This window comes from Myripristis murdjan, chromosome 16 (genome assembly GCF_902150065.1).
Source record: "Myripristis murdjan chromosome 16, fMyrMur1.1, whole genome shotgun sequence".
NCBI classification, from domain to species: Eukaryota; Metazoa; Chordata; class Actinopteri; order Holocentriformes; family Holocentridae; genus Myripristis; species Myripristis murdjan.
Window position 1 is genome coordinate 16,805,815 of NC_043995.1, and position 25,644 is coordinate 16,831,458.

The window sequence follows — 25,644 nt, forward strand, 5'->3', positions numbered from 1 at the left end:
CAAACTTTACTAAGATTTTTGGCTTTCAAAACTCCCTGTCCACTGCTTACTCCACACTCATTTCCTTCTCCAGTATAGTTCCAGTTTGAATCGTGGTGTATCAGCTCTGGCAAGACATTTCTGCTGGGTTTCTGTTCTAACTAGCTGGCTTACTTGTGACTGTTGTGAGAAAAAAAAAAAAAAAAAAAAAAAAAAACAACTTAACAGGCCACTGTAGCTCAAGGGGAGAGGAGGGGTGAGAGTTGTGAAGAGACTGAGCTGTGCCAGAAACCTGAGTAACTTAGTTACCAGCTTCTGCCAATATTGTTGGAGTTGCCTCTGGTTTTGTAGAGGTCATACATTATTACCAACTCCCTTTTCATTGGGTGATTTCATTATTTTGTGTATGGGAGTATCTCTGTTACATATACATAGAAACACATAAATATGCACACACCCTTTCTCCCTCCCATCCCCACTGTTATACTCTCCACATTGTCTGCAAGAAAAATATATTGCTCAAGGATCACATTGCTGGTGTGTTTATTTTAGATTTCTACATCAAACATAAGCCCATAGGATATTATTGTGGAATACATACATTCATCCTTTATGAACTATAAGGTATCATTGTTTCTGTGGTGTCTTTTTCCTTGTACTGATTTAACACAAGAGGAATTTGTCTACTTTAATCTCTTTGAAATTGCAGGGTACATCACATTAATTGTTGTTTTGGAAAGTGCACGCTGTAACAAGCTAAACTGAGAGTCATTTCTGCTGCCCTTTTTGGCAATGCCGCGGGCCCTCAGCACTAGCTTACCTCCCGTGGTTGTCATGGTAGTCCCCCGGTTAAAAACGCATTAGAACAAGTCTGACTTAAGGCATTCTTACTTTGCAACTCATTTACTTCAGAAACTGGGTCAGTGGTAGCACATTAAAGCCAGAGCTGTTCTTGTGGCTTTGTCTCACAAAGGAACCTTTGCTAGGAAGGAGTGGGAAGGAAGACAGGGTTGTTTTTAGATATTCCATAGGCCAGTTCTTTCCTTAAATAGTCTGTGTGCAGTGATTAAGCTGTGTAGCGTATAGAGGACAGTGAGATGCAGTGACTAGATTCTCTATTAAAAAGATGTTAAAAGTGCAGTAAGTCACCAAAATCAATTATGATGACATTGCCAGAAAGGTCAGGATGAGTCTAAGAGTAACTGCTGTAAGAATAACTGCTAAGTGCATTTAACACAAGGATGTAAATTGATGAGACATGCTAAACCAGTTAATAGGGCCTAGTTCTAATGTACACGACAGGTTTGATTCGCTAATTTCCGATCTTATCTAAACTGAATTTGCTGTACCTCTTATTCCTTCCTCTGATGATAAGATCTAAATGACATTGGTGTCACAAAAAATGTTCCCATGTGCTATTAGGTAGTTTTCACACAAAGATTAGGCCAGTTTTTTGGTTTCCTTTACTATTAGCTATTAGCTTAACTATTAGCCATATTTCAGGCGCTATTAAATAGTCTCACTCCCAGATTGACACTCCTAGACACACAACCTTTGACAACAAAGCATAAGGACCTTAAGCCAATATTCCACGCTTAAATGCTTTTCTTCCTTCTTCCTCTAGCCTCCCTCACCTACGTCGAGTGAGAGCAACTCAAACCTGTGCCCTCTGCAAGTCGTGACATAATCAGTGGACACTTCTGCTTATTCATTATGTGTAAAATATGGAGCTTTCTTAAGGAATGGCCTTCAGGTGTTACATCAGCTTGGAACAAGGTCATGTTGTTGAGGCATGTTTTGGACCGATAGAAGAGGAGCTGAGTGAAGAAATTATTTGCTGAAGTGGTTAAAATGGGTGAGTAGGTGAAGATAGGTGAATTAATAAAAAAAAAAAAAACAGATATTCTTTGTGAGAACATCTGTCCAATCAGTTATCTTGCGAGAACAGAAGAGCATCGTGGAATGATGGAAGTCGACCTCACATGAAAGAGAAGCAGGCAGCACCTAGAGATGGGGACCTTTTCTCATTTGGTATTTTTACTGTATCAGCAGTTTTGAACAGCAGCACAATTGAATGGCTTTGCTAGGACCCAGTCAAGCATCACATTGCTGACAGTGGGGAAAAAAGATATAACGGTAATAGATAAAGTGTTCATACCAATAATTAATGTCCTTGCTTTACCTTGGTCACACATGTAGGGTATGTTCACGCTGGTCTTCATATAATTGCGTTTAGCTCCTGACAAGCTTCATTTAAGCAGCGCGTGTGTGAGAAGTCCATAATCTGTCATGAGAACAGCCATTTATGTGGGATCACACTTAACACAGGCATTAGAAAGAGCTTCTCTGCTTTTTTTCCTCGATTTTTAATTTGTTATAGCCCTTAACTATTTGAATTGTCCAAGACAGATACTTAGAAAATACTGTGGGGTGCATATAGACATCAAAATCATAAAATGCATTCAGTGAATAAATAAATGACATCAGAGATTTGGCTAAAGAAAATACCAGGAGACACAAGGTTGTAAGATGCAGGCTGTAGGTGCACTTTGTCATTTCAAATTTTGATAACTGGTTCTGACTGTCAAAATTCATCATTTACCACAATTTTTATACCCACATCTGTTCTGAAAATGGTGATTATGCAGTGATTTTTCCAGGTAAATTTCTGTTTGTTGACTTATGTTATCTTATTGTAAGAAAAAAATTCAATAAAAAGTTAGTCCCAAAAAAGTACATCACCTGTGGCTGTTAATTTAAATGCGCTCCATGAAGTAATTTATTACCAGATTAATTTTGAGACAGGAGTGTAATTGCTATAAACAAACAAGATCAAGATTGGCAGCCTCTACCTGCCTCCTCACTGTGTTTTAAAATGTGTGTCACTTGACTGACTTTGTGGGGAATCTGCTCATTTTCTTTTTGGAACAAGGGATAGTGCAGCACATTTGAGAGAAACTATTTTGCTTTGCGACTCATACACATTTAATACACAGTTCTGTCATATAAACTGAATAATTTCCACTTCATTTTCATTTAACTTGTCGGAAATTTGCTTATAATAACTTGTTATCAGTTCTTATCCATCTTTGCTCTTTAAAAGAAAAGCTCACAAAGCAACAGGAAAGAGGGCGAGTTTGGCACCTACTTTTTGTGAGAGGAAGGAGCATGTTTTTGGGGAAATGGGCTCTTAATTCTAAGGAACATAAAATGCCTCTGCACGAGCTAAATGGGTCTCTATGAACTGTTCCTTCTCTCCTTCTCTGTCTCTTTACATCGCTTGTATGTGCCTGGATTGTGTCCAGACTCCATGCAGGACAGGTATACTTTGCCAGGGAAGATGATCCATTATTAGCTTAAATATCTGGTCACTGCGCAATTGGCTCCCAACAGATTGTAGACCTACATATTGTTTTTGTGTAAGACCTGTTTGCAGGTGGCATTCATCCAGTTACTGTAGTGTATTATATGAATTCTGACTGACAGCAGGATAATTCATGATCACTCAGCTCCTTTTACCTAAAACGTCCACACACACACACACACACACACACACACACACGCCACCAGCCCTCCCAAAGTTTGACCTCCCAGTGTGCACACCCTGCCCAGTCCCAGAACCAGGCTCCCTCCTGCTTTCAGGAGATTTTGAAACTTCCTTTCTGTTCCTGTCTGGCTTGCCAGATGTTTCCTGAACCTCACCATGCTCCTAGCTCACTCCCCTCCCCAGTGGTGAAAGGCAGGGGAACGAGATAGCAAGGGAGTTTGACGGTCACTCTCTCTTTAACGCAAACACACAGAGACACCTGGAGTCCAACCTCTTTAGCCATCTCTTGATGTGCTTCCTTGCTACAGAGCCAGACTGAGGCATACAGCAACTGGGATTTACTTTGGCTGCAGTGAGAGAGGAGGCAGTAACTCACCTGCACACATATGCGCTATAGATACGCTCCTTTCTGAGCTGCTCGCCCCCCACACTCATTTGTAAGGGCAGTGAAGAAAACTCACAGGCAGGAATCCTGGTGTTTTGCCTGGTTGACAGCCCTGCAGGTGGCGAGCCGGTGATGTCGTGGGACTGTGGCCTGAGGTACATGTTCTCTGTGTCCCCTACGCTGCAGCAGGGGGGTGTATGTGTCCTGCATGACAAGGAGGACCTATCCAGACTGGAGATGGTCCAGAGACTGGCCAAGGACGGCTGCCGCTTCCTTCAGAACCACAGCAAGGGCCCAGAGAGGACAAGCGAGGTGAGATGCACAATGCTGCTGCAGTCAAAACATTCAAACATTGCTCTGGGTTAAAGTAAACCAGGTTGATTGCAAGTTGCTTGCTTAAGAGTCTTGTCTACAAATGTTGTTATTCTCTCTCAGGGACAAGGGGACTGATATAGAGAAACAACCTTAAGGTGAAACCCAGCACTCTTTGGGGTACATTTCATAGAGGAGAAATGCTGTCTGTGGCCTTGCACAAAGAAAACATCAGTCAAGCTCCTTATCAGATTGTCCTCTAACTTCTAATTATGCATCTTACTCAATTACCATACTCTCTCCTTGAATATGCAACCATAGTACATTATAGCATGTTTCGCTCTGGGCTATACAGTTGTGTTGTATGCTGCTGTTCTGTAAGCATCCAGTGTGCTTCAGCACCCTTTCTTGTACTCCCAGCAGAGTGTCCCATTCATCAAACTGATGCTAATTTGTTGTCTTTTATTATTAGCTTCCACAAGCTCTGTAGCCTAACGTCTCTGCTCTCTCTAAGATTAATGTTGTCATTTAGATTCTGAGCATACTGTAGAAATCAATTGACTGTATATCAAAATACTGACTATGTTTACAAGCATCACACAAGGTATGTTACCTGCACTTTAGTATGCCCACAGTATGGCCCATCAGTATGGCAGTAAGTACAGTTTGTTATGACCAAAAAGTCATCATGTTTAATACAATCTGTGCACTTTCATTTACAATATTTGGCAATTACTTGAGATTACTTGCCAATTAGCTACTTAAGAGAAGGTAGATTGGCTGACCTCATAGTGGGCTCAGTTTTTCCCTTCCTGCCAGCTGTGTCACTGCGCTGTGCTGCACAACAATGGCAGGAAGAGTTGACGCAAGTAGTTCAGGCCAGACCACCATGCCAAGACATTGTTTGATTTCAGGGTGGATTCCAGTGCATCAGGTCTCTGACCTTTTCTCCAAACACTAGACCAGGGCTCCTTATCTTTGTTGCAATGCAACATAATGACCTTTCATGTGTGCTAGAGGCCACTGCCAATGTGCTTTTGTTCAAATGTTAGTACAACATAATACAACATGCTGTTTTACCATTGTTATTTTAGTGACACGTGCAGCATTGTGCCACACAAGTTTCTTATATAACTAGTTTGTGAATTCAGGAACTGGGAAAATGTGTGTATGTTGTACCTTATGTCTGTGTGTGTATCATTTTTGTAATCCCAGTGGTAATGGCCAGATATGCCGACCTTTTATTTAATGCTTGACACTGTCCGCGGATGTCAAGATTATCCCAGATTATCTAAAAGTGTTTCCAGATTATAGAATAATTTAAAATAATCCAACGCGACAATGCACATATTACATGTTAGTCGTATAAATATCTTAGCCCAGACATCAAAGAGCTTGGAAAGCAGTTAAATCCCTGCTGGTGGAAAAAGGGATGTTTGATATACAGTGCAGCAGGCTCAATATATATTAAAATGCGAGAGATTTTGGTGGAAGGAGATCATGAATGTTATGCAATCCTTTTCAATCTTGGATTTCCTTGCCCAAAACCAATCATTTTGCAAGGTCTCTGGTGCTAAATGATGCATAATTTACTTGGCTGTAAAAATTGAGGAAGTATTTAAACTTTAAAATTTTATGATGATTCTTATTCTGAATGATTCTCATCTCCTTTCTCCAGTGCTGCTGCTCTTCGTAGTTCAGAGTTCAGTTGCGTGTCAGTTGAGTTACAAACTAATTGTGCATCAGCTGTTGTAATATGACACCCTCAGAGATCTGTTATAGCTTACACAAGCTTTATTTGAATCATTTCAAATTATTGTGCATTGCTCTATGCATCTGATTAAAACTGATTTGTGATGTTTGTGATTTTTTTTTTTTTTTATCACGCTTGTTCATACCTACAAATACATGATCTATAGCACTGCTTATATGATGCACCTGCATCTGTGTGTACTGGTATTGTGGAGGGCAGGACTCGTTTTTGCTGTTCCAAATAAATATCCCATGACCAGGCTTTAGCATTACAGCATGATTAACAAGGTTGACTAATATATTTTTTTTGTACAACAATGCAGAACTTTCAAAAGATACATCATGTCATCAAGCAACCGGATCATTACAGATTTGTTTTTTGTTCATAGAGTAAGCTAAATGATGTACAAACTCAGTAGCGCAGCAGGAATTTCAGTTATACACTTCTGGAGAATATCGAGCCTCATAAGGCTTTTTCAGAAAACACTATACAGCACAGGGGTGATTTATGCATCCATGGTTTTCTTCTTCCTGTTCCATATGATTCAAAGTTTTCCTTGACAGAAAGTTACACCAGCCTAGAGCAGTGGTTACCCTGCAGATTTTGTCTATGCTCTACTCTTTCACACCTGATCCGTTTAAGGGCTTCATGCTGATTGGTTGAAACAGATCTACCTGAGTAGGCCGTGCATGAAGGTGCATAGGCCTTAAATGGGTCAGGTGTGCAAGAGTAGAGCTGGAACAAAAAACCTGCAGGACAGGGGGGGCTTGAGGACTGGTTAAGGAACCACTGGCCTAGAGGATCCTTGCTGGCTGTGTATATCTGTACCCTGTCAGAAATGACACCTTACAGGTCCCTCTCAATGTTCCATACCATGCATGCCTGACCTAACTTAACTGGAGAGAGAAATGTGGACAGACATTGTCCTTCTAGCCAGTGGAATGCCTCTGGAATCCTGAAAGTGAAGTAGACTCAGTTGGTTTGCTTTTGACTGGACATGACTTTATGCAGAGTGTTGATGGATAGTGTTTACTCTACTACTGACAGTGGCCATTTTGGAAGGACTCCTGTTGAGGTCGCCTCCAGGCTAGAGTAGGAACAGTGCAGCCCAGGCACTCTGCCTCATTAAACGCATCCCCTCTAGAGGATCCATTGTTTTTCAGTTGGACTCTGGTGACCACAGAGCCCAGTGCATTCAGATCGCTGGCCTGCAGCAGCAGATGCAGGATCAATAATTAATTGTGAGGAAAGGTTTGTCTGCTGACAACCAGTCAGTGGGACAGAGACACTTCGTTGAGTATATTCAAGAATTCACTTCCATGTCACATTCCGCGACTATACTTTGAGATCTGCCAGTGTTAGAAAAATATCAGCAAAGAGTATGCGTCACATTGTACGTCACAAGAGAAAGCCAGTGATGCCTGTGAAGTCTTTTTCCCAAGAACCAGGATGCTAATCAGCACAGTCTTCCCTTTCTGGGAAGTCTGTGTTCTCTGCTGTCTGTCATTCCCCTGACCTCAGGTCATAGCTCCTGTGAGAGGATAACACAATCTGTCCGTATGTAGGACAAGCCCAAAGCAGGTTTGCATTTGTATGCACAACTCTGTGTGTGTGTGTGTGTGTGTGTGTGTGTGTGTGTGTGTGTGTGTGTGTGTGTGTGTGTGTGTGTATAAGGGGGACAGCCTAAATTTATGCAGTGTCACTTGATTTTAGCAGGCAATATCTAAACCTTTCTCAGAATCATGAATCACAGCACTCAAGGAACTGCTACCAAACATTTCCTTTAATGGTCCTTTCTGTCTCTTTGAAAATATCTCTGCTGCTTAAAGATGTGCCTGTTCAACTGTGTAATATCTATGCACATAATGTGGCTGGCTGCCCAGTGATGGACAGCTTTGCGTCTCTCTGCTGCATTATATCTGTGTGTATTTGCATTTTTCATTGATGTTTATGCCTGCGTATGTGCATGTATAAAGTACATATGCGTGTGTGCATATGTAAACAGAGCACAGATCAGTGTGAGTGTGCCAGGAAGCCCTGCTTTACTGAAGGTCCCCGGATGCTTCTGTGCAATAGGCAATTAGAGCAGAAAACTGCAACCACTTCCAGCCTGTCTACCTGGTTAATTGCATGCACAGAAGCTTGTGTTGCATTGACTGATGGCTGTGGAGAGGGGGTTGAAGGGGGAGCTGGTGCAGGACCACTGTGCGTGCACCATACTGTGGGCTCCTCATTAAGAATCATATCTGCAAACCGGCCCCAGGAGCATTCACTAGCTGTCTTTGTCTTTTACTCATATACAGAAAGCATTGTTACTGATATTACTCTTTTGGTTTGAAAATGCAAGGTGTAAAAACATAACACCAATTTGGGCCCTCCATACTGACAATTTCCCTAAATCTTAAGCACTTGAACTACTTGTGAATTGTTATATATTTCAAGCTATGTACCAATATATAGATACTACACAGCTCTGAATTTCAGCACCCAATAATACTAAAAGTTTATGTATATGCTTTCCATGCTAGAAATTCACAACCTAAATAATTATGTGGTCTGAGGATCCAGTTACAGTCAGTAACAGGCACATTTCAGCCATTTACAAATTGTATCATAATTACCTGAGTACTTAGAATAATATTCTAAACCTATGTATGGTCATAGGAGAGTGAATGCAAAAAAAAAGCCTGGTTTGTTTACCATAGGCGTCATAGTGAAGGTTAAATGAGAGAAAGTTGTGCTAATAACACAATGTGACATTGTGTAACTGTATGACTCAGAGAGAGCGAGGAGTGGGGCGGGGTCTGGTCTTGCAAAATGTGGATGAATTTAATGAATTTATAAATTTTTCCACTTTACTTTGAAAGTCATCCTTACCACCCTGCAATGGCCACAAGACCAGAGCCAGTCATGTGAGTCAATCACTGACCCACTAAAAGCCTGCTGGTTCTCCAAACTCTGCACATTAGAAGCAAGGCCACATTTTAAATGTTTAACAGTATGAAAATAGATTGTCTCTGGACACCACCAATAATTTAATACTCTCTAAGTAGGAACCGGTAATTAAAATATGTATGAGTTTTTTTATGTTAATCCCTGAATGGGCTCCACCGATAAGGAATGAATAATGATATATGGAAATACTCTTTCATTTACAGTGCTGCCTTTGACAGAGCATTATGATGGAAATCAGTGGTGATGTGTGTGAGTGGAAGAAAATACAGGGCAATCTCCTTGGTGATAACACGCTCCCTCCCCCTCACACTCCCTCCCTCTCTCCCTCTCTCTTTCTAGCTCCAGAGTGACGAGGCTGTCCGTGTGTGTCTGAGGGAGAGGGGCCACGATGTGCTCGTTCTCCAGAGAATGTCGTCAGAGCAGCCAGCCCCCTCTGCATGGGCGAGGGGAGGGGGGAGAGCGGAGGAGAAACACAGGAGGTAAGCCTCTCCACTCCCCTCCTTCTCTCTCTCATTGCCTCCCTCTCTCTCTCTCCCTGTATCTCTCTCTGTCTCAGCACTCTCCCTCTCATCATTCTCCTTCTCTGCCTCGGTGGATCACACACTCACTCACAGAGTACATGCTTACATCATAGCTCCCTACACACAAATGACTATACTGAATACATATAAGTAAGAACCTTGGAACTGTGAGCCACAGCTCTGCTGGCTGGCTTTCTATTCAGCTCAAACAGGCTGGGTGTGGAGAGCTTTTTTACGGGATACCACATTGTTTTTGACGGATTGACAGTAGTGGACTCTGGGCTGCAGCAGCTGCAGGTGGATGGATGGATGGATGGATGGGTAAAGGGGGCATGCAGCAGTAACCACGGCAACGGTGCCGACGCGAGGGCACTGGGACTCTGTGAGGATGGGCTCTCGGCCACAGCCCCTGGACCTGCGGCAAGAGGAGGGCAGGCTGCTGCATGCCGCCTTGGTGGAGCAAGAGGAGGACGAGGATGATGAGGAGGGCTCCGATGAGAGCAGCAGTGACAGCACCAGCCGGGCCGAAGCAGTGACCATGCCCACCTTCGATGTCCCCTACTTTCGCTACATAGATGAGGAGGGGACGGAAGGAGAGGAGGAGTGGAGCAGCAGCCGCTCTCTGTCCTCCATCGAGGAGGACTCGTCCACTGACTCTGTTGTGTCTGACAGGTACATGGTGGTGTCGGGGACCCCAGAGAAGATCCTGGAGCACCTGCTGAACAACCTGATGCTGGACGATGAACAGGGGACAACACAGGGCAAGGAGACAGGTCAGCACTCACTCTGTTGTTACATTGTCTTGTCATTGTGTGGATACGTAGTATTAGCATTTTATAAAGCAAAAATGTCACTAACGTGTGTAGAATATTCAGCAGGTGGATGGTGGAGAGATAACTTTATGTCTGCAGCATTTGTCAGTGGCTTGCTTGTGGTCCATCAATATGTGTGTGTATTTGTGAAAGAGAGAGAGAGAGAGACAGAGACTTTCCTCTTCCCCCCTTCACCCCCCTCTCTGAGAAGAGCTGGGACAGCAGCCCCCTCTGGGCAGCGGCACTGGGCTAATCATGTGCTATCATTCCCGAACTGACACTAAGTTTGGGCCTGCTCGTTTAACAGGCTGTGACAGAGATAAGGGATTGCTCTTTTCATTTTTTTTTTTTTTTTTTTTTTTTGGAGCGAGGAGGTAATGGACTGCATGATGCACATACCAGCCTGACTGCCACAACAAATCAACACATTTCCTCTTATCCCAGCAGGTTGATGAAAATATCGTACTGTTGCCAAGGCAGAGGAGACTTTCTGTTGCTGCCGATGGAGAGATGGGTAGATGAGACATAAAGATAGAGAGCAGCCAAACACAGTCAGATGAAGAGAGGAAGAGCACTGGAGAGAAATGAGGAGCACTGTAGAGTGAAAGCAAAAGAGAGAGAGGGTGGGGAGAGTATGCAGAATGTTGCTGGGAGATGGATGTGGTCACAGATGATCTCCCTATAGCAGAGGTCATTGCTCATTCTGATGGGGAAGTGAGTGGAATTGATCTAAATGTTCTTTCAGGAGATGTGTCTGCAGTTGCATCTGGTGTACCACAGTCGTTATTTTTCAGGTTAAGTTGCAATATTTCATTGCCATAGCTGAGATGTAATATTGATGTAATGTTGAGCATACAGCTGAATTATTTAGATCTTTGGGAAAAGTGTCTATTGTTTCTGTTAGTGAATTCACAACAAAAAAAATTCTACACAGTACACTCAGACTAATTTCCTGTTGGGCTGGTGGGCAGTAGGATGTTGATCACTCAGGATCAGCTCACCTTGCAATGAGTGTACTGAGGCCAGTAGCCTCTATAGGGAGCTGGAAACCAGGGCAACATGCTGAATGATGTCCCACAGTCACAGAACCAGAAACCTGGAGAACAGAAGGAATGAGCTGGGTCCCAAAGAGCAATTGATCTGCGCTCAGTGATGCTTGATAATCTGGCTTCCTTTGGCCTTGGTTTTCTCTGTTATAATTCAGGAGCTCTATATGCTCTACTACGACTACTCCTGCTGTCTGTGCCCTGGGAGGTTCATCTTAGCAGATAACAAGAATGATGATAGCATGTGGTCCCAGATTTCATCAAAAACAGATATATTTCAGCATCCATCAAGCTCCTCTGTCTCTGAGGAAGAGGAGATTGTGAAAGTGAATTATTGCGTCAGCATGACTGATGAATGCAGACAAAATTTAAGGTTGGGGTTATGACTATGCAGTACAGTTCATTTCATCACAAACTCAGTATCCACTCTACTGTATTAAGGATGTTGAAGATCTTTATATCTTTCTCTAAGAGTAATACAATCACATTTAAGGAAAAGCAGATGTGACCTACAGTACCAGAGTGGCTGTGATAACCCAGGGTATCCCTCTGTGTGTCAAGCATTAAGGGCAGCACTCTGAAGTGTTCAATCCTGCCTTCTTTTCCTTTACCTAATCTCTGAGAGCAACTATTGATTTTTGCACTACACAGATTCTCACTGCATGCTGCCAGCTCTAAAAAAAAAAAAAAAAAAACATTTAATGGAACATTTGTGTGCTTAATGAGAGGATGTTCCTGCTCTTTCAGGGATGCACCATGTGGTGAGACGGTAATGCTCATGTGTAGTAGAAAATAGTGACAAGTCAGCCAGTGCAAGAATTTAATTGATTGCGCATATTTCAAGTACAGACTATCATAGAATTTGTTTTTTCACATGAAGATGGCTTGTAGTGACTTGAGCAACATTAACATGACAGATTTACATAGTTAGTGCAGAGGCTGAAGTGATCAATTTTAAGATTGACTATGGAAATGTGAAGAGAATTGGATTGATTGACAGGTTGATTGATTGCATAAAAGACTGACAGACTAGATCATTAAAATCAATTACTTCATTCTAGGATTCTTTATTATCTCCACCAGGTGGTAGCCTGGAGGGCATATTACATTTGGCCGTGTGTCTATCCATGTATCTGTGTATCCCTCTGTCCGCAGCTTATCTCACATACTACTGGGCCTATCAGTCTAATATTTTTTGTGCACAATTTTGACTGTGTGATCAAAGGTCTTTTGTGGTTTTGGCAATTCAAAAATTTTGAAACCCAAGCACCAGAGAAGGGGACATATGCCTGCAGTGTCTCTGTATTTTCCCTTCACCCTGTCGGTGAGTAGATTTTTGCCTAAGTCTGAGTCCACAGCTAATCTTGCATATTACTTGGCCTACCAGCCTAATATTTTCTTGTGCACAATTATGACTGTATGATCATGGTTGGGGTGATTCAACACCATTGAAATACCTCTTATATACTGCAGCTGAGTGCTTTTTTTTTTGCCTTTGTGCAAACATCAGAGAAGGGGAAATACACAGCCAGTGCATCCATATTTTCCCCACTCCTAGTAGATGAAAAAAGAGGAGGTTTTTCACTTACATCTGAACACCGGGGAAGGAGAGATACACCTGTTAGAGATGTGCACTCCTCTGAAACCAAATTCAATTTGATTTCCACTTTGTGGAATGCAAATGCCAAAGGATAAACACCATGTTCACTATCAGCAATGGCACAAAAGATTAAAATTAGCATTCCCAGCTCATAAATTCAAAGATATGGACCATGTGCTACATTAGCGATGGCCAAGGCCATAGCATTGTGTATTAATGCAACTGGAAATAAAAAAAAAAATGTTGGAGGGGGGTTGGGATCATGAAAAACAGACCCATGAAGTGTTATACCCATCGTCCATTGTACCATAAAGTGTGAAGTTCTAAGTTGAAACACATGATTGTCATTGAGCAGAAAAAAAAAACAAAAAAAACAAAACTACTAACTGCTAAGATTAAAACTTTATTTGAGAGGCTTTTCCCTGCTATTTTGCTGTAATAGAGAGAAATTCTTCACAATAAGCCCTCAGGTCTTCCACATAATGAAATATTCATTTAGTCTCTCTAACTTCAGTAAAATAACTTGCAGAGTGTACAGCTTGGGGATCAGTAGTATATGTGCTGCTACTCCTGAGGAAGTGCTTCGGTTGGGATTATCTAGAAAGAAAAAGCACATAGAGTAATGCATGGCAAATATGCGTGGGGAGGGTGGGGTGTATGTGTAGGGGGTGGGTGTGGGTGAGAGAGCACATGCATGTGTCATGTGTTTTTTGCTTGCTTTGTGTTAATGCATGTTACTGTGTATTGTATTCTTTATGTGAGCTGAATGCATACGCGTGTGTAACCACTCATAAGCAGAGAGCAACGCATCTACAGCTGCGCTGTGTGGATTAACATAATGATGTCAGGGAGTTCTGTGGACCAGAACGCACACAAAGGCCCTGGGTAGCAAGTGTGAAATTAAAGGGGAGAATTTACAGTTCTGGGTGTGAGGCACACTCACAGAGGGGTTAGCCCTAATAGGATTTGTACTGCTTTTCTTTGTGGCCAAGCATCATTTCTGGACAAAGTTGCTCATCTCGTGCCCTTTCTGTCCTCAAAAATTTTCTCAGTGCTTTAGTTTGTCTAAGTGCTTAATTCTTAATTTCTGCATGTTTGTTTACCTTTTAATTACTAATAACAGAGATTGGGGGAGTGGTAAAATTGTAAAACCTTGTGTGTGAGTGCATTACATGTTAAGTGGAACTGTTACCTAGTTGTTCCCTGGAAACAGCTGATCGACTTGCCTAGTTTATGATGTAATCCAATACAGAAATGCTTATCAACAAGATGTGTAACCTTGAATGGGATTTGTACAAGGACACAGAGACTGAAAATGCTGCTTGTGGTGGCTATGCATTGTCAGATTGCCATTTTGTGTGCACGTTAATTAAAATGAAAACAGACTTTCCCCCTGGGGATCAATAAAGTATTCTGATTCTGAGACTTCACCAGACATTACAGAGAGAGTCAAGTCACACAGTGACGCTATTGGCTTATTGTCACAAATACAGCCTGCAGTGGAGATTACATGTAATTGAAGCTGAAGGTACTAAAAGCATGTTTGGACTCAAGTGAGCATTAGAACTGAGGAATCCTCATTAGTCTCTGCACAAATCATTATCTGAGACTGACCAAGAAGGATGATGATGCAAGCTGGGCTAAAGTGCAATGGAAAGGTCATCCACATTAAGCTCACCTCTGAAATGACTCTTCCAAATGCTCGTTCATTGGCAAATGCTTGTTCAAATGATTGTTGCTGTCACAATTATTATTAATATTACTGAATTGGTTGGGAACTAGAGAAATGATTCATCTAAAATGCCATTTCAATGAAATGTATACACCCAGCAAACAGGATACAATAGCCAATTGTCACCAGTACATCAGTCCTATGTATCTTCTGGCATAGTGCAAATAAAATGAGGCTGTATGTGTAGAAATGAGATGGTCTCCACAGAATAAAAAACTGATTTAATACTTTTCAATTTCATTTTGTAATGTCTTTTGTATGGAATACAAATTCATGAAACTAATAGCAGCTGGACTGATTTCGATGCTTAGAACCTAATAATAGAGCATAATAATTCTACACTGAAAATGTATGTTTTTTTTTTTTGTTTTGTTTTTTTTCACTGTTATTGTTGTGTGCCCTTTTACAGATACACTTCTGGATGACTTTCTGCTGACCTACCCAGTGTTCATGTCAACCAGTGATTTATGTCAAGCTCTGCTGGGACAATATCCTTGAACACAACATTATTGCACAGTCTCCCCTGTAACAAACATCTCCAGTGAATAATACATGCATAAATATTTTACACAAATGTATGACTCCTTCATTAACTTCGAAGCTACTCCACTTCGCTATATTGTTTCCAAAATTGTGCCCTCTCCCACCCAAACAGTCCCTCTTGGGACCTATCCCCCTACATCTGCATCACACCCATTGGCACCACTTCATGGTTTAACTCACTACAGGATGTTGCTTACGTGATATTACTGCGTGTCAGCAGAGTGAACTCCCTCTGTGTCTGTGCCGAAGCCTTAACTGAAACCCACCTATTGCACCAAGCGATACAGAGGGAAAGAGGACAGGAAAGAGGCTCTAGACAGGAAGAGAAAAGTCCTGCACCTGGTGTCACAGTGGATTGTTCTCTGCAGAGACTTCCTGAGGGACGACGAGCATGTCAAACTGTTTATGAAGGTGGGAAAGACATGAGGAAAGGGTGGAAGCTGGGTGTGAGGGGAACTTAGTATTCGCCTGAGGAGAAGTGTAACTCAGCATTGACATTTCCTTCCAGACCCTGTATCGTTACGTGTTGGATGACCTTTATGAGCACCCAACCCTGGAGAAGGATCTGAGAGATCTACAGAAACTCCGACAGCTGCATCGCAGACAGTGAGTGAATGTCATCTGTGTGTCATTACAAGGAATCACAGACAAAAATAAGAGTTACATAATCTATAATGTGTAAAAAATGGATGTATTCACAAATATCACGTCTAAATAGCATGTACAGGGCAGCTTACAGGAAATGTGACTGTTGCAGCTCAGAAAAGATGAATATAGACTTGCTGTTCTATGAGCACAAAGGCAGAGCCTCTTCTCTGCCTGTTGCCTTTGGTGAAGATCTCGGCAACATCAACGGATCCATTCATAGATGGAAAGTAATTGCAGTGTTCTGGGGTGTTATGCTCGGAAACATGACTGTCACTAAGGTCCTTGTCTTGTATCTCTGAAATTAAAGAGGTACAGGAATTTTGGGAATTAATGACAAGCTGTCAGAAATGTCATGTTTATCTTTGTCACTGGCACAAAAATTCATTCCTTAAAAGCCCATCCCAGAATGGAGGTACTGCATGGCACCCTGTACTGATTCACTGTCACCGTGGCATTATTTATGTGAATTTAATTTATTGAGGTGAAGATATTAATCCACAAATTGGCTGGCCAAGCTTGTGATACAAGGCAGTAAATGCCAGCTTCAAAATACATGAGCTGGAGTTGCATTTTGAATCTGCAAATAGCTTCTTTGTGTCTCATATTTTTTGTAAAAACAGAAAAGACACGGATTATGAGTTATGGTGTAACATTAAAGAGGCTATAATTTTACACCAGCAAGTCTCACCAGTCAGTAATCAATTTTTTTGTTGAATATCCTGGTATAACAAAGAGAAACACAACCTTGCACTTTGACATTACAGTGTAAATAATCCCCAGCCACCAGACACGCTGCCACACCCATGTCTGCTTTCACCCACAGCTTCCAATCAGGGCCCCCTCCAGGCCAGACTCCAACCCGATGCCCATTAGAGACCAGTGCAGATAATGTCATTATTTGGCCCTGCCTTATTCAAGTGTATGTCCATGGAAGGAAATCCACAACACCCAATCCTGTAGAGCTGCTGACTTTGTGTGGGTGTCACTAACAGACATGCTCTACTATTTATGAGCTCTTCCCAGTCAGGGTCACCCTGGGGGAGGACAGGGTTGACTACTTTGTGGCAATTTGCTGCCAAGCATGAAGCTAAAAGGAGTCTTTCTTTTATAGAAAGAAGAATCAGTAGCTATTAACCTGTCTTAGCCTTTTGCTCCCATCAACCCCTGAAGAAAGGTTAGATGGTAAATGTAGAGAATGGTATGTTCACCTATAACAGGGTGGCCATATGCTTCTGAAAGCTTGGGAGTCAAACACCCACTGTTCTTTTGCATGCTCTCCTCATATGGCATTAAAATGCACAACATGGAGCTCATTGACATTCACGGAGGCTCATTTTTTTTAGGAGTGAGGGAGTGAATTAGATCATCAGCCCTGTTTTGAGATGACAGTGGGAATCAGGTTTTTCATTAGTGTGCGATTGCTGCTGGCCAGCGAGGGGGATCCCTCAGGGCAGGCTTTGTGCCAACATGCCTATTGTGATGCAGAGCCCAGTAGAGGCTGAGGGATGATAATGGACTTGGGGCTATCCATCACACTAGCCAGGCCTAGCTGATGAGAATAGGGTGATTAAATGAAGGGATCAGATTGGAAGGTCTAATATCTACAAAGCACTCTCATCTGGCCTTGACACTGAGCTTCAATAATGGACTGGATGCAGCTGTATATGTTCACTTTACCTTGATTATAGACTGTGCATCTGCTAAAGTTGTTTTGTATACGACATGAGGTTACTTGACATAATGGGGGCTTGAGGGAAAATACACAAGTGTTGCTTGTTGAAGGAAATGAAAACATTGTGTACAGCTGATGAGGCACTTTCCCTGATTTATTTCTTCTACTTGTTTTTCCAGTACGGTGGATGAATATTCTCCTCAAAGAAAGGTAAGGAATGGGCTCTTAGGTGTACGAGCTTTACAGCACACCACAAACAGACCTTTAATGGCAACTGACTGGCTACTTTGCCTCACTGCTTTGGGTGTCAGAGCTATTGTCTTCACATTTCCTGCCAAAGACATTGTGCTGCTGTTAAACAGAAATGCACCGTGTTCTCAGACAATATGAATGTGTGCTGAATTCTATGAATTTCCCCTCTTTTAGAGCAAAGCACTTTTCCACCAATTGAGCCTGAAGGAGAACGGGCTCCAGTCTAGAGGTACACAGAGGGAGACCAAGGAAGGTGAGTCGTAAAATATGGCTTTCGTCACACATTCCTCCCATCATACGTTGTTTCCAACAAGTACATTTACAGTGAAAGGAGGAACAATAGGAACCCCTCTGAGCAGCGAATGAGAAGGTTTGGAAATACAAATTCCCAAGCACCACTTACTTATTTTTCCCATGGAGCATTCCTTCCATTTGACTTATTGATACATGGAAGGGCCTGCTTTTATCTCGTTTTGTATTCATTTTTTAATGAATACAAATTGAAGTCTAATTTTCCTTTACATTTGCCCTTAAGTAGCTTCAAAGTTTAAGAAAAACAAAACGAAAACATTTATTCCCATATTGTTTGACCTCACATTCATGTTCTATGTCTGCTGGTTGCAATGTTTCACTGAAGTTGCATTATGCTCCTATTTACTGAAACATTCAAACCATAGATACTAACTTGTTTTGCACCATTATATCGAATAGAAAATATCTAGATGTCTTGCGTATCAGTTTATACACAATTCACTGCCCCTCAGCATTTGGTATATTTTAGGAACTCTAACCGAATTTAAAACAATATTATGGGGGTTTGAACAAAGCTCTGTTAAAAAAAAAATGACAAACCCACCGATGGGACAAGCAAGGTGATCCATGATGGTCAACTGAACATGCATAGCCTTTTTCCAGTGATGCTCCACTCCACATTGACTTGCTGAAGAAAAGGAGAAACATAATTCTTTCCTTGCCCACTTAGAAAGCCAGTATATATTACATACTGTGCCATACTGAGACAAAATCCTGTCTTTGCTCCAGTGTTGTGTCATGTGTACATGACAATGGACTCTTACCTGAGCGTGCGGGCCCAGGCTGGGGTGGTGGCCCAGGAGATGCTGCAGGCAGTGGCAGAGAGGATGGATGTCCCCCAGGAGGAACTGGTACTGGTGGCCATCACTTACCCTGGAGGTAAATAGCATACTAACCAGCCAAGCGGTCTGCCACCCACACCCACCACCCAATTAAATCCATTATATTCTCACAATACCCCATGCTTGTTGAGCACATTTTTGACTGCAGAATATGTTCAGGCTCAGACATGTGAATGCCATAGCATGTAATCCTGTGAAAATTGAGCTGTATATCTCCCCAATTATCACACTTATTTTCTGCTACATTAATTAAAAGCCAATCTGTAGTCGTGGAGAACAGGGGGAAGTCAGCAATAATATGCAGTGCAGCAATGTAAAGTCATTCCCTGTTATCAGTAACTGAGACTGGCTGCCTCAGAGTGGAGCCGGGCAAAGACAGTCTTATCTGTAACTGATAGCTGGTGACATGCCGCCGGACAGCTTTTTAATGGCATTCTACTGTTTGTGATATTTTTCTCCTCTGCAGGTAGGCTCCTCCTCCAGCCTCAGGACAGAGTCTACTCTGATTCTTTAAGGGCGGTGGGGAGGCTGCACGTATGCAGAAAAGACCTTGGTGAAGTGCTGGTAGGAATATTAATGTGTCATTTCAGATAATGCATGGTGTAAAGCTGAAGAGCCACTTTCTTTGCTCATGGCAACTTATCCTTTTCATAACATATTCACATATTCATACAGTTTAACACTTCTACAGTAGTATTTATGTATAAAAAAACACTCCTGATCTTGTGTTTGACCATTATTTTTATGCTTTCACTTTCCCTCTTCAGAACCCATTCACAGATAACTCAGAGCTACAACAGAGGACAGCCCGCATGCTCAGTATGAACACATGGGATGTAGCTGTTGCCCTCACCAACTTTGACTGGGCCATCTTTGCCTCAATACACGAGGTTTGTGCCACAACTGTGTGTCAAACTCATGCAGATTTTGTTTGCACTCAGATGTCCTATGTGGGCTCGTTCATGAAATGTCTGCACAATGTCCTGTAAAGCATCAGGCGTCCTGCAATACTCTACTTACTTGTTTTGTTCTTTTGCAGCAAGAACTTGTGTATTTCACCTTCAGCCGCCATGCCAGCAGCAGCCACACTGTGGCACTAGAGCTGCTGCTACAGCGCTGCAATGAAGTCCAGCTGTGGGTGATGACTGAGGTGCTACTGTGTCCTCTGCTCTGCAAGAGGGTCCAACTCATCAAGAAGTTCATCAAGATCGCTGCCCAGTGAGTGACTTAACTTACCTTGTACTGAAATTATTCAGGTGTTTATTGATTCTGACTCTGCTTTTTGACTCTTTTATACATTATACATTGGCCATCACTGCAGCAATACAGGGCCAAATCTTTCTCTCTAGAGGGAGATGCCAGCTGAGGTTTAGATGGTGATGCTGCCCCCTCAAGTGGCAAATTTAAAAATTGCATCTATCATTATGCTGTTCAACCATGCATCTGAATGTGAGTAAATTGTGTCCTCCTCTGCTCTCTGATAGCTGTAAAGCACAGAGGAACCTCAACTGCTTCTTTGCCATTATAATGGGACTGAACACTGCAGCTGTTAGCCGCCTCAGTCAGACATGGGAGGTGAGTATCCCCATTTTGCTTTTGAGTGTTTTAACACTCGGATGCTTCTTGGCTTATGTCATCTGGTGTGTCGTTATTGTTCTTGCAAACAATACAACCTGTTTTGTTTTATGTCTCTGCAGAAGATTCCTGGGAAATTCAAAAAGCTGTTTTCAGAACTGGAGACAATGACAGTATGTCTAATTTTCCATACACACTTAGTGGCATCACAAAATATGTCTTACCAAAGGCAAAATTATTACTGTCAAATCCGCCACGCTGCCTGTCATTCTCCGATAATTTAATAATGAATCCCTCAGAGGATTAGGCTCATTTGTGTTGAAAATATCTTCGCAGGATCCTTCTCTCAACCACAAGGCCTACAGGGAGTCCTTCAAGAAGATGAAGGAGCCAAAGATCCCCTTTCTTCCTCTGCTACTTAAAGGTATGCTCAGCATTATGTCACTGTGCTACTTCACACTGAGTCCAACTACAGAGAGAGAGAGAGAGAGAGAGAGAGAGAGAGAGAGAGAGAGAGAATTAAATTAATGATCTATTCCATCAGGCAGATTGACATACCACCTTTACCACCATTTCCTCTGGGTGAATGCTAACAAAATGTTTACTTCTTTCAGATATCACATTCATCCACGAAGGCAACAAAACATTTCATGACAACCTGGTCAATTTTGAAAAACTGGTAAGTCAGTGAACCGTACAGCACAGTACGTTTCTGCACAGAGAAAGCTGCACTGAATTTAAATGTCACTTTTTAATTGAGTTTGTGTCCCTCTTGCCTCCCAGCACATGATTGCAGACACAGTGCGGCTCATCCGACAATGTCAGAATGACCACATGGGTTAGTATTCAGGTTGCTCATCACACTTTTGCTTTATGAGATAACCAGTCCATGAAGCTTTTGTTGCTCCTGGTCAACATGTAATCACTGGTATAGCTGTAAATTATAAGGGCAACCTGTGCCCTCTGCTGGTGATTATCATAAGGCACACAACTGCTGATATGAACAAAATCTATTAAAGTCATGCTTTATTTTGTGAATATACCTTATCCTCATGTAACGTAAACCAGGTGATACTACTTAATATGTTGTTTATTGGACTCCCATTAAGTCCCATTAAGTTTCATAGATTTGTATTATATTCAGAGTGATCTAAAGATGAGAAATGTTGGTGCTGATGGTTTATTGACAACAATAGACAACACAGTGGCATGAAATATAACGGAGGCTCTTTGAAACAGATGTGCTGTAGAAAAACCCTACTGTAAACATTCAAGATGAGTATGAAGGACACTGCAGTGATGGTTAATGATCTATGCTGGATTCTGCTGTCTCAGCTTGCAAGTAAAAGTGTGTGTTTCTCTATTTTTTCCCCAGGAAATGGCATTTCCCAAAAGAGCAACTCAGAAGCTCAAGCCTACATTGATTACCTTCATATCATCGACAATCAGCAGACTCTATTTGAACTGTCACACAGGCTGGAGCCTCGTGCATAAAGAAAAACTCTTCCTGTACTTCCCACTCTGTCAGCTGGTCAGTCAGATCGCCAAGGAACAATCTACGGCTGTCCCATAAATCTCTCAGGACTCAAGTCAGCATTTAAAAGCACGCTGCTTGACCGTGGCCAACCACAAGAGGGAGCCAGTCAACCAGGAAAACATGACCAGAGACAATAACAACAGGCTGTTGACATTGGATCTTAGGTTAGCTGTACAAATGCTTGCATAGATTCACTTGTAAAAAAGATGCATACAAACACAATATGGAATCAATCTTTTTCCACTGCATAATATAAGGTGAAAAGTGTTTCAAATCTCCCATGTGTGCATGAGGGATAGCATCAGAGTTGTTTTTCCTTCATCCCAAACTGCATGGAGAGAATTGTATGCATCTTTTTTTAATGTGTGCAGTGTTTTACATCTGGCCTTTGACTGCAGAGGGACGTTCCATTACAAACAACCAAAGACTATTTCAGCTAAACAGTCCTTTACACAAACTTGTCACTGCTCTGAGCAGGGTGACCTTCACTAAAACAGAGTCGGCCACAATCCACATGTCCACTTTACAGAACTCTGGACACACTCTGTAGCTACTGACCCAGTACAGCATATGCACAACAGGCTGATGTTCTGCTACAGTGGGAGGAAAGACCATAGAAACAGTGAAAAGCGAATCTAAACCTACAGTTAAATAGTTAACCTTTTCATATATTATTTTCCACTATATATTTTTTCATTGCAGAATGCTTGTACCATATTCCCATTGTTTTTTTCATAAAGAGCAGTGTAGTAAGTAGATGAGGCTTTATGCATTGCTAAAACAGCATTATTGTGAGTGTGTGTGTGTGTGTGTGTGTGTGTGTGTGTGTGTGTGTGTGTGTGTGTGTGTGTGTGTGTGTGTGTGTGTGTGTGCGTGCGTGTGTTCGAACTGATTTCAAACTCAGTCACTGAATCCTTGTCAGCTGGGAGTGAGTGAATGAAAGTTAGTACATCAAGTGTGAGTGAACTATAATTACATCACATATTAGTGCCAAATACCATTCAAATTAATGCTATAGATGTCCCATATTAAAGAAAAAACATAGGCAAAATTATCTGTATGTAGTTCAGCTGTGGACAATCAGTTAGATGAAGCAGCAGACCCATGGTATACATCTCTGTATTTGGCATTAAAATTAACAGCAATAGCAGAACCAAATACTATGGCACCTTCTGGATAAAAAATATGTAGAAATAAGGAAAAAGTTATAGAAGCCATTTGTTTGTTTATAGTGTGTTACAGAAAATACAGTATTTATTGTCTAATTTGGTTGTTTGAAAATTTAAATTTTTGCCCTCAGGTTTGGCCATTTCAAAAGGCCGTGTGAAGTATTGTGGATGAAATTTTGAATTCTATTCTTGAAAACTTATTTGTATATGTTGGACTTTAAAGACCATGACAGACATTGTGTCAGTATGCTTTAGCAGTTCTTTTTTGACTTATTTTGAATTAACAATGTGCAGTTAATTCCATTTATATATGTTGATAGACTGAATGGGGATACTTATTTATTTCTGAATTATTTATTTGGTCTACCGCTATGAATCAGTTTATGATCATGTTTTATGTACATGCCATTGTTGAGATTGTCGCTGGTCTGCATGACATGGCAAACCATTGACTGACCGCCAGTGTCGACTGTGCATGTAATAAAATCTTCATAAACAATCTTTTTGCCACACTGTTCACTTCATAATTGTACTTGAATATCAAAGCAACATGTTGGTAAAACTTGGTGCATATTCACTAAGTTGCCGTATGTAATATATTCTAATATTGTTAAAGGATCATAATGATAACATGACTACTATTAACATTGTGATAAATGTCTGCTTTTAGAGAAACAGAGTATACTGTGACATTCTCTTTACATGAAATCAGGCCTTTTCAGTCGTTAGTGAAACTTCACTGCCTCTCTGTGGCTATAAAAGGGAACTGTACTGTTCCCTTTATAGATCTTTAAAGATTAGTGCCAGCAGACACTATATTTATCAAAGAGAAAAATCTAACTAGGAACTATGAACATACTAATCTAAATGTGATACCAAACTTGCAATCTTTTTTTTTTTTTTTTTTTTTTTTTTAAACTTTTATGTTAAAGTTGACATTTACTGTTTGTCTGACAAGTTAGGCCTACTGTATCATAACTTAGGATCTGTGTTTTAAATGATACCTGTGAGAGAGTGTGCATTTTCATCATAATCAGTGACTTGCACAATGCTCTCAACAGATCCTTCACTAAATTCACAGGAAAACAAAATCATTAGTAAACAAAGTTCTTTCTTCAGTTCTCTGTGGCGGAGGTGTGACCCAGATGCCCTTCTTGACTTTAACCAGGTGTCCTGGTTGGCCTTTAACATGACTATCTGTGGCATGACCCCTGCTGTGTCTGGTCCTGTACCCTGCCATTTCCTCCCAAACACTCCTAACAGTGTATCATTTCCCTGTCACCAAATGACTGGCTAGCTGCTGTGGCGTGCTAATGAGAGGAAGAGAGGGCAGACGAAGAGAAACTGCAGGAAGACTAGTTCTTCATTTCCCCCCGCGCAATACAATACATAGAATCAATCCTCCATCTGCCCTGGTCCCTGACAAGGCAGTAGCCACTTTGGCTGCAGGAAGAAATCAAGAACAACAGCTATTAGTGTTAGAGAAAATCTCATTTGAAATGAAACGATAAGAGTGGTGATTTACATAAAAAACATTTTAGAATGGCTGTAATTTAGACATCAAAATATAAATCACTTATTTTGCTGAGCAGCTAATATTGCACCTTTCCTTTCCTTTGATAACAAATGGTGTCAAAGTTGATCTGGAGATAACTTTCTCATAGTGTTTGTATATACCTTCACTAATATTAGGTTCATACTGCAATGGTGGAAGATAACCTATATTTACAAGTGTTGAACATACAAACTGTTCATTGGATGTGAGCCATAAACTCCGTACTGTTTTTTTTTTTTTTTAAATGAAAATAAACATGGCTTACAATTTAATCAGTAGATTCAACTAATTATCATAACTATATACAGTTTTAATCTTAGTAAGATGCATTTCTTTGTAGAGATTAAAATAATTTCTTCCCAGTGATGTACTGTAAGATCTTAACCTTGACTCTGGAGCTCCTGCAATATTTTACTGTAGCGTTGACATACAGAAGACATCAAAGGGTATGAATCATCCTGTGCACTAAACCTTGGGAATATATGCATAATAACAGTCAAACTTTAGCATGACTAAATCTGATTATCTTCTGGGTATAAAATTAACTAGAATGAAGTCAATTTAACACTTTAAGATAAAATGACTATGTTACTTTCGACTGATTAAATGTATGGGCCCGTTTAGTCAATATTAAGTCAATCAGATCTTAACACAGAGTGCAGACAGATAAAGGATGGATAATCTAATGTGTTGCTTTCTCATAGAAAGCTATCAGAGAGAGTCTCTGAATAGGTTTCTCCAGCAGGCCAGGCCGAATGAATTACACTAGTCTGTTAGTATTCTGCCTCTGCCGTACAAAAGGTCAATGTCAAATGCACCTCATTTAAAAGTCAATAGCAACCATGCACATCATCTCCTGGGAATTCTGTCCGGGACCCCTCCAGACGCCATTGTGTA

General features: G+C 41.3%; 1 protein-coding gene across 1 annotated transcript; it reads left to right on the forward strand.

Annotated features, from left to right (window-relative positions):
* Positions 1–3,813: 3,813 nt before the first annotated feature.
* Positions 3,814–23,683, forward strand: rapgef5b (Rap guanine nucleotide exchange factor (GEF) 5b). The gene is made up of 18 exons (XM_030073523.1): positions 3,814–4,223; positions 9,271–9,410; positions 10,125–10,225; positions 15,052–15,130; positions 15,452–15,596; positions 15,694–15,791; positions 17,685–17,715; positions 17,932–18,010; positions 18,799–18,948; positions 19,378–19,475; positions 19,679–19,801; positions 19,951–20,129; positions 20,396–20,486; positions 20,609–20,659; positions 20,823–20,910; positions 21,101–21,165; positions 21,270–21,324; positions 21,862–23,683. The coding sequence occupies exons 1-18, from the start codon at positions 4,044–4,046 to the stop codon at positions 21,978–21,980; spliced, it is 1,872 nt and encodes a 623-aa protein (XP_029929383.1). The 5' UTR covers positions 3,814–4,043; the 3' UTR covers positions 21,981–23,683.
* Positions 23,684–25,644: the final 1,961 nt, after the last annotated feature.